The sequence below is a fragment of the Chinchilla lanigera genome, unplaced genomic scaffold (genome assembly GCF_000276665.1).
Source record: "Chinchilla lanigera isolate Chin_1 unplaced genomic scaffold, ChiLan1.0 scaffold00021, whole genome shotgun sequence".
Taxonomy (NCBI): domain Eukaryota; kingdom Metazoa; phylum Chordata; class Mammalia; order Rodentia; family Chinchillidae; genus Chinchilla; species Chinchilla lanigera.
In genome coordinates this window covers 14536351-14545899 of record NW_004955422.1, presented here as the reverse complement: position 1 = coordinate 14545899, position 9549 = coordinate 14536351, and the positions used below count along the sequence as shown (strand labels likewise).

The 9549-nt window shown below is 56.6% G+C and overlaps 1 protein-coding gene across 3 annotated transcripts in view; it reads right to left on the bottom strand.

The window, feature by feature from the left end:
- Positions 1 to 1343: 1343 nt before the first annotated feature.
- Positions 1344 to 9549, bottom strand: part of Kcnq1 (potassium channel, voltage gated KQT-like subfamily Q, member 1) — a 331994-nt gene continuing 323788 nt past the window's right edge. For 2 of the 3 annotated variants that reach the window (XM_005384206.2, XM_013514208.1), the window contains one exon: positions 1344 to 2533. In XM_005384206.2, the coding sequence (XP_005384263.1) occupies positions 2315 to 2533 (219 nt within the window). In that variant the 3' untranslated portion in view covers positions 1344 to 2314. The remainder of the gene's footprint in view (positions 2534 to 9549) is intronic. The other variant, XM_013514209.1, reaches the window with a different exon arrangement.

The following is a 9549-nucleotide window of genomic DNA, read 5'->3' as shown; positions in this document are numbered from 1 at the left end:
TTAATTAGCTAATTCCATAATTGGGCTTTATTTCAGGTAAATTGCATTTCACACCCGAGAGGGCCGCTAAAGCTCCTCTAGGAGGGAGGCGCTTGGGCACTTTGTGTGCAGCCCATAATGGGGCAACAAAGCCGGGTGGGTGCCGGAGCCTTGCCCTGCCCAGATGGGCAGACCCACCCGAGCTCCCATGGGCTGCGGCCATCAGGAAGGCCCACCTTCCAGCCAGAGGCGTGGGGCTTCCACAAATATTTACCCAACAAGGGACAACAGTGCCTACTTTCCATCAATTGTTCCCCCCAACCCAGGGTGCTTGAGGTCTGAGCTTCCCCTTCCTTCCCACTAGCCAGTGCTGATCAGACCACACGCTAAGACTTCCTTGTGGGGAGCCCCTAAGAGGAGGAGACCCTGGGGGGCTCAGCAGGAAGGGGCCCTGGGGGCCTTCTCCAACACAGACCTACCCTACTACCCACACCTGGATCTCTTGTCTCACTCCTGGCCACCACTGGCCCCACAGACTCGGGGACAGATCCATACGTAAGCAGTCAGATGCCTCCAGTTCTGATGGCCTGGGGATTCAGGTGGGCTCTAGAGGGAGGACAGAGGGAGACGCACTCAGAGGGGAGTGGGTCCAGAGTGTCCCTGTGAATGACCCTGCTTCTTTCTGTGGGTGGAAGTGGAAATGGGATGGCTCAAAAGAGAACTGTAGGCACAGTGCTTACAGGCTGGTGGCATCCAGCTGGCATATGTCTCTGGCTGAATGAACAGGGTAGTGGAGGCCTAGAGGGAGTAGGTGTGAGCATGTGGGGGCCCCAGGGCTCCTGCCTGTCTTTGTACCCCACTACTTTAGGGGTCCAATCCTTGAAGTCCTAGAGGGTGGACTTTTGGCACCCTGGGTTAAAGGCCAGCCTGGTCTGGGAGGGGCGGATGGAGAGGCCAGGTCATGTCTCTGAGGATGGCCGCCCAGGGGCACAGGACTGACTCAGCTAGGCCAGACCCTGGAGCAGATTCACCTCTGGGACACAAGATTTGCCAGAAGACAGGCAATGACTATGTCATGGCCACTAACTGCCTGAGGTAGAAACTGAGGCCACCAGAGCCCAGAAATGACACAGAGCTGGGCTGGAGGCTTTTTTGCAGCCCTCTGCCCCTCTGTGCTCTCTGAGCCTAGGGTCCTCTTGGGGCCTGGACAGGGAGCATCTGTCTCCAGCAGTCACAGGGTCCTGTCCATGAGGAAGGTCGTGGAGGATGAGGAACAGCTATGTCTAGGTCGGCCTGGGAGGGGCCCCAGGTTGTCCCACAGATCCCATTGATCCCTCAAAATCAAGGTGAGGACAGTGCAGAGATCATCTCATGGAGCTCCATGTTTATTAGGGAAAGGCTGTGCGATTAACAATCAGAATCACTGTGAAATCATTACAACAAGATCCCAAATCACCACAGATCATTCTGATTTCGATGAGATGTAATGCCCAGAAGGAACCCATCCTGTGCAGAAACTGTGACACCCTTTAAACTCTTCCATGGCTCAGCAGCTGGCTGAGGGGAAGTGTCAGCTCCCGTCTGTGTGTCTGCCCACCTGCTCAGAAGGAGCAAGGAGCCAGAGGAGGGGCCACACGCAGAGCAGGCAGGGAGGACCCTGCTTGCATGGTGGAGAAGCTCCCATGGTGGAGAAGCTGTCCCCTGGATAGAGAAGCTGCCTGTCCAGGGTAGAGGAGGAGGGGATATCGTCAGTCAGTGATGTGCCCTGGGGAAGCTGTGACCTCAGGCCACCCCTGGTCCCCTGCCCAAGAGCTCGGCATCTCTAAAGAAGGAGGGAGCCAGGCCCCAACTCACTGAGTAGGCTTTCAGGCCTTTGCCACGGGCTGGGCCTGCCCTGCCCTCCCTGCTCCTTGCTGGGTCCTTGGAACCATCGCCCTATTTTGATCTTTCCTGTGTCTCCTGCGAGGAAGCCTCCTGGCCCAACCATGATGGCCTCCCTCAGACTATGCCGTGTTCTGGCCACTCCCCGGCCAGGCTGGGTACCTTGGATGCACCTCGTCACTGGGTCCCAACCACCCTGTGATCAATGTTGTCACAGCGATGAGGGTGCCAGCTCAGACCTGAGAAGGACGCCAGACCCAGCCGAGTTCTAGTACCCACTGGTGCGAGGAGGCAACTATGGTGGGCCCCTGAGCTCAGGCTCTGTTGGGTGGTATGGTCACAGTGTCCAGGCTTGGGCTGCCAGGCTGTACTCTCAGGGTCTTCCAGGAGGTGACCCTGGGTTGGCTGGGGCTCCCTGGGCCTCCTCTTCCAGGCCTGCCCCAACCCTAGTCCCTCAGGATGCCTCATCGGGGCCCCTTCGGGGCACAGTTAGCTGTTCGTAGGTGGGCAGGGAGTTGCTGGGCAGGAAGAGCTCAGGGTGGATGGAGCCATCTTCGCTACAGGGTTGGACCATTTGGGGTCCACCCCCACTGTGGGGGCCACCTTGGTGCAAGGAGAGCAGCTGGTGGAGCATGTCCGTGATGACCACCAGCCTCTGGTCCAGTTGTGTCACCTGTGGGGACAGAAACAGTTGAGTTCAGGAGCACAGCCTTCTGCAGATTATTTCAGTGCTGGCTGGTGAGGCCTAGAAGGTGGGGGGGATGCTGCTACATGCAGGTGAAACCACCATGCGTCCTTGGTCACACCCCTGTGTGCATATGGAGTTCATCTGTGTGTGCTTACTGGGATGTGTGGCCTGTATGTGGGGTCCCTGTGTGTGTCCACACTTGTAGAACTGAAATAGCTGGCTGGAGCTCATGTCTCAGCCCTCTCCTGGGCCCTGTTGTCTCTGCAGCTCTGCCTGGCCCCCTGGGGCATTGGGCACAGCAGGATCTGCACTAGGGGCCAGGGCCACGGCCAGGAACACTGGCTTTGTTGCAATCTTTGGCTCCTTTGAGCCAGGCTGCGGGACCTCGGGCTGGGGTCACTAGAGCCCAGGGACTGTGTCTTCCCTGCCTGGAGGACAGTTGGAGCCATATGTGGGGATATGAGTTCAGCGGGGCAGGCTAGGTATGGGGGGGTGGCACAGGGACAGGTGCCCAGCAAATGCCTGGGAGGGGACTCAGGGGACAGAGGCCCCACTGGGTGGACCAGTGGGTATGACCTGTGGTACTTTCAGGCCAGGATCTTGCCTCTGGCCCCTCCTTTATAGCTTGGCCATGGGGACTTCCTGCTGTCATCTCCCCCAGGATCCCTTCCATGGTCATCGAGACACCACTGTCTTCCAGACCCAATGAGTCAGATCAGTGCTCAGCAACGTGGCTCTGCTACATGCCTGTTAAGGATCTGTTCTGTGCCAAGTGCGGGGGTGGTGAGGGTGACAGAGAGGGGAGGTACAGGCAGGGCAGGACCTGGGACAAGCCTGGCACAGAGTAGGTGTCCTACAGAGGCAATGGCTCAGAGAAGCCCTTGTGTGAACTGGAGAACAGGAGACCAGGGAGCTCCTGGGAAGGAAGGTGCAATCTTGGGATTGGAAGTTGCTGGTCAGTTATATTGCAAGGTGGAAGAAGGCTGTGAGCCAGAAGGAGGTGCCTGGTCTGCCGTGAGTAGTGGGGCTGGGGTCCTAGCCTGAATAAGGGCTTAGGCAGCATACACAGGTCAGTAAGGGTCTCAGCCACTGACCATAGGGCTATCCTTCAGCTAGCTGTGCCCATGGGGCTAGCTTTCTCAGGCCATTGTTAATAGAAAAACCCTTTCTCCTCTCCCACCACAGGTACCTGGAGCAGTGGAAAGACCAGAAGTGGGGGTAAGAGCAGGGAGATGATCAGACAGGCCTACAGATCAGACTCAGACTGTAAAGGGTTGCTTCAGGGAAAACTGTGACTTCAGGGTAAATACCACAGCAATGACCCAGACCTGGTGACTGACTGTCTCTGGCCCTGAGTGCGTGCTGCAGGCAGGTACTGGCTGTGGCACCTGTCCATCTGGACATGCACGTCTCATGCACCAGGTCTTTACCCCAGCTTGCTCTAGGCAGGCCTATGCCAAGGCCTTACCCGGGGCCTCTGCGGCTGAGCTGGCTGGCTGAACTCAGCTGGGTTGCTGGCCTGTGGGGGTGGGTGGCCCAGGGGAGAGGCTGGCAGGTGATGTGCACACCAACCTTGTCTTGGTTGGAGGGGAACAGTTTGCCAGGGCCCACCTGGACCCAGGCCCAGCCTCAGAGGATTAGTGCTGTGGTCACCAACCCCTTTCCTACTATGGGCACTGAATGGAGGGGCAGGAGCACTCAGGAGAAGAGAGGTCTTGCTCAAGGTCATTCATGGGACCACCTTAGCTTCTACCCCAGGGCTCCATGCCTGGGTCACAATGCTGTCAAGAGGGGGGACAGTCATGTCAGGGCAGGGGTGTGGCCCAGTCAAGACCCCAGGAGCAGTAGATGGAACAGAGGGTGGGTGGTGCTCAGTGGTGGTGAGGTGGGGGTGGCTGTGGGGGAGGAGACCTGACCCTCTGTTCACCTGCACACAGACCTTGCAGAGCAGCTGGACCAGCCTCCTGGTCCCACTGCTTGCCTGTAGCCTGTAAGGGCCATGGGAGGGCATCCAGGCTTTGAGGCCAAGGCAACCTCATGCACAGATCAAAGCTGGGCTGGACCCTTGGGATGAAAGCTGGGTTCACCCCCAGGGCTGGGACCTCTTCCTTGAGTGAGATGGCTCTCAGCTTGGCTTAATGTTGTCTAGCCATGCAGGCCCCAACTGGGATATTGATTGGTTTGGCATCAATTAAAGCACCAAATATATCACAGAAGAAAATGTGTGGTTTCATAAATTTTCACTTTATGGCTCTCGAACATCTGTTGAAGCCCAGTGTGCTAAAGGGCAGGGCTATGTACTAATGTACAGGGAAGCCTTTATAGCTCATGCTTGGGAAAGCAGAGTGGGAGGGTAGCTGGATACAGACAAGATGTGGGGCTGCTGAATGTGGCTAGGGAAGGGGTTGTCCTGAGGCACCTTGGGGTGACAGCACCCCCTGAAGTCAGCCTAACACATTGTAGAGCCCTATTCAGCTTTCTGCTGGGCAGGGGCAAGAGCCCAGCTGCTACAGGTCCAGCAGGCCTCTGAGTGCCACCAAAGGGTATTCCTAAAGCTGATCTGCTTGGATTGGTTCCCAAGTCATCATGGCCCCCATGGCTGTTGCCTGTGGAGGGCTTCATCAGAGTCTCCAGCCCCAGGAATGTCCCATTAGCCAGGCTGCTGGAGGCAGGATGTGGGTGAGGATCCCCAGCTAGTCCCAAGTCTAGACCTCATGCTGTTCTCCAACTGTAACCCCTCTGAAGCTTCCCGGTGTCTGAGGGGCTCCTGGGTTCTCCCAGTCATCTTCAGGGTCCTTCCGGTTTCCCAGTTGCCTGAAGGATCCTACTGGGTCTGTCTGGGCACCTTGGTGTCCTGTTGGGGCTTCACATCATCCTGGGTGTTACCTGTGAGTCTTCCCTGGTTCTCCTGCCTGCTGCCCAGCTCTAGCCCCTACCCCAGCTCCATGCACAGGGCTCCTCCTCTTCACTTGGCTGGTCAGTTGCCAGGTGTGGTGAGTGTGGGAAGAGTTGGCAGGCCTAGCCCTGTGGGGTACAAGCTGGCCATGTTATTGTAAATGCCACCCACCTGAGCGGGCCCTCTGCTGGACTCAGTGGTTGACCTTGCTCAAAGGCCCAGCCCCTCTCCCCCAGGTCCCTGCTGTTCTGTTCACTGCTGGCTCTGCACTGCCTTGGCTCTGTCCTGCCTTTTGCTCAGCGCACCTTGGCTGGCCAGACTGCCCTGTGGGGTGGGGTTGAGCTATGGTCAGGCTGGTCTAGGAGGCTGAGTTGGATCAGACCCTGAGACCTGAACTTGCCCGGCCCTGCTTTTTCCTTTTGGGGCTCTGATTGGTTACTGTAGGGGCCGGATGAGCACCTTGACTAGCTGCCCAGAGAGCCACAGGGAGCCAAGTCTGAATGGGCAGGTACCCAGGGAGGCGCCACCATGCTGAGGGGATAGCCAGGCGTGCTGTGGGCTCTGCTGGCATTCCCTAAGAGCCGCTGGGACAGATCGGTTTTGGGGATCTCGGATCTCGCCACTATTTGCAATTTGATAGTGATTAAAAGGGCAAGACAAACAAAAGCCCCTCTATGCCCTGCCTCAACGCACCAAATTAATAATCATACGACAACTTATGCGGGCCTCAGAGGAGAAGAAAGCAATTAGAATAACAGCTCATTGGAGGGCCCCGGGCGGCTGGGGATCAAACTCCAGGCAACAGGGCTTCTGTTTGATGTGGTTATGAATTTGTTTTCAAAAGAAAATCTTGAAAAAGAGTCTTTCAAGAGAATTTTTTTGCAGAACCTGCCTAGCTTTGATCCCTGCCTGGGACCCCTGAAGGCCCTGGCCTTGTGGATACCTCAGCCAAAACAGCCAGAGGTGGACAGGCAAGGCTTGGGACACCAGGGCCTGGCCTCGAGGGGAGGGAGGCCTGTGATTCACCTCTGGGATAGCATTTATGGTTCTCCTGGGGTCCTGGTCCAAAGGCAGAGTGGATTTCCACTAGGGACAGGCCAGGGCGCTCTGAAGGGAAAGAGGCAGAGGCCACGTTGGCCCTCTTCCTGTCTGTCTTCAGGAAGGAAATGCTGTGGAGCCATTCTCAGGATGGATAACCCAGGGAACAGAGCAGTCTCAGACCAGCTCGGGGATCCACATGGAGTAGGGAAGGGGTCCAGGGGATCCAGGAAGGGACAGGTTGCGCAGAAGCCTGGGCCCAGAACACTCTGCTCTGGCTGGGGTTACTCAGTCTATCTGTGCCACAGCTGACACTTGCCCCATATCCTGCTCCCATACCTTACAGACCAGGAAACGAGGCCAGTGGAAGCTGACCAGGGCTCACTAAGACCCAGCCCATGCCTTGGACCTGCCTGCGCCCTCATCCCTCCTGTATACCCCAGCTCCCACAACACCCCTAACACTTCCACCTAAGCCAGACAAGTAAACACCTCCCTGGTGCTGTCCAGCCAGGGTGGGCTTCCATTTTTCATAGAAGTAAATGAGGCTTGGTGACAGGAAGAAGCCTGTCCAAGGCCACCGGAGGACAGGGAGGGGCTCAGGCAGAAGTTGAGGGCTGGTGAGGGAGCACTTCTGGGCCTCCAGTAAGCACCTACTTTACCCAAGTCTCACGCATCTCATCTCTAACGTTCCTGTGTGGTGGCAGTGGTACTCCTCATTTCACAGACACTAGAGAGGGGTGGGACACAGGGGTTGCAGGAAAGGATATGTAGCTCCTGGTCCCATCACCTGCCTCCCACCCTGGCTGCAGGTCTGCTGTTATCTGGGACCCTGCTGACCCCTGAGCCTGTCTTGCAGTGGCTACAGCTGAGGCTGGAGCTGAGACCTTGAATCCATGGACACAGCCCCAGCTCCACTAGTACCAGCCTTCCTTGCTGGGACTCTGCAGTAGCCCCTTGGCCGGTCTCCCCATCTCAGTGTGCTTTTACACAGCGAGACTCAAAACACAAACAGATCATATCACTGTCCTGTGGCCCGGGAGACACCTGAGTCCTTCTTGTGTCCCCCAACTCTCCAGACTGACCCTCATTTTCCTCTTGCCCTCTTATTTACTCCAGGTCTCTATCATTCCTCAAACATAGTGGCATGTACCCACCTTTATCCCTGCTGTTCTACTCTCACCAGTGTCGCCTGATTGGTGGCTGCCTCCCTGCCTTAGCATGGCCCTACCCAGCCTCTTCTTTCTCCAGGATTCCTGGCATCACCTGTTCCTCCCACTAGAGTTCAGCTCTGCGCCCCCCTGGGGTTCTGCCTCTCCCTGCTGGAGGATGGGATGGGGGGAGGGGTCTCAGCACCAGCAGGAAGGACACAGCTCTGGTTGAATGAATCTGACTGTCCTGCATCACGCACCACATGGCCTGAAGACCCCGTGGGGAGTCCCCAGCCTGGGGAGAGGAGCCATGGTCTCCAGCCTAGCTTGGGTGAACAGGGGGTCCTACCTGGCTCAGCCTACTGGCCCTGTCCCCAGCTGGCTGGGCCCTGACTCTTCAGGGATTGGGGATGCCCATTCCTCATGGCGAGAAGGGGAATAGCACCCATAAATCAGCCCTGGTCAGGGCTCAGGGCTGGCCACCTCCAGAGTGGGTGTGAGCACAGACAGATCACAACCTCTCCCGAGGCTGTGGTTTATGGCGGGAGATGGTGTAATTATGTTTATGGTTGTATTTTAGAGCTTTGGCCCTTGGAGAAGAACCAGTAGTGTGTGTCTAGTGCTTTACTGCCAGTCCCAGGGCAGCTGCCCTGCTGAGCCTGGGCTGCCTGTGCATGTGCCGGGGCCAGAGGTGGCCACGGAGTGCATGAGTGCTAGGTGATGATATGACAGGGTAAGTGTGCACATGTATGGCCTGTGAAGGTCACACGCACCTGTCCTCAGGTCCTGCCTCTGCTACTTCTAGCTGGGTGACCTTGGGCAAGTCCTCCTGCCTCTCAGAGTCTGAGTTTCCCTCATGTGAGAGGGGATGATGGCAGGACCGCCTCCAGGCGATGTGTGAGGATGGAATAAGTCAGTGCATACAGATCCTGAGAACTGTGTGGTACTCACTACCCAGAGAATGCACCTCCCAATGACCATGGCTGTCAGCAATAATGGAGTGTGGGGGTGATGGTGCATGTATGTAGTGCGGCCCAAGGGTAATGGTTTGTTGGGTACACAGGGTATGTGCAAGTTGAGTCAGCACATATGTGTGTACACATGTGCATTGTGGTTTTGTTAGGGTGCGTGTGAATACACAACCACTCCAGGTGTGATCTTGCACAATTCCTTTCATGTTCTACCAATTCATTCTTCAAGCTCCCAGAGGATACTTCTGTCTGGACCTCCAGGACCCTGAGCTTTTCCATGTGCCACATAGGTAAGCACTCTACGCTCCCCTAGCTGGTATTGCTGCTGAGATAGGGCAACTTGGCAAGTCAGTAGTGGGATCCTGTAACATGGAGGCTCTGCTGGGGGCCAGGTGTCTTCTCCAAGTGGGGACAGAGGCATCACTATCTCTGAGACCTGCAGTCATCAATGCACTGCCTGTCTGGGCTGTAGTCAGCTTGGGTATGAGCCTCAACACACAAGTCAGCAATATGGCAGCTACCTCTGCCTTGGCCCTGGGATTGGAGTCTATGCTGGGCCTGGTGAATCGAGGGTCTGTTGAGGTGGGCATGTCAGGGTAGAGGCTGTAGACTGAGGACCTATCCTAGCTGCTCCTGTCTCCCACTGCTTTGCCTTTTGGGTGGCCAGGAGGGGCCACACTGTGGCAGGTGATCTGAGTCACCGCCACTGTTAGGTGCACCTACCTAGGGTCCTGGAACAGTGCTGCCATGTGACCAGGGCCTGGCCTGTGCTGCTCCTGAGACCCTTCCCGGTCCACTAGAGCTTGGCTGACCCTTGCTGACTACCCCTCAAGGTACAGGCTGCTGCTTTGTTATGGTTTGGGCTTATTTGCAAGGTAACAATATAATACAGGACACATATTTTATAAGATTATTTGTAATAGTCATCCAAAGAACAATATACAAG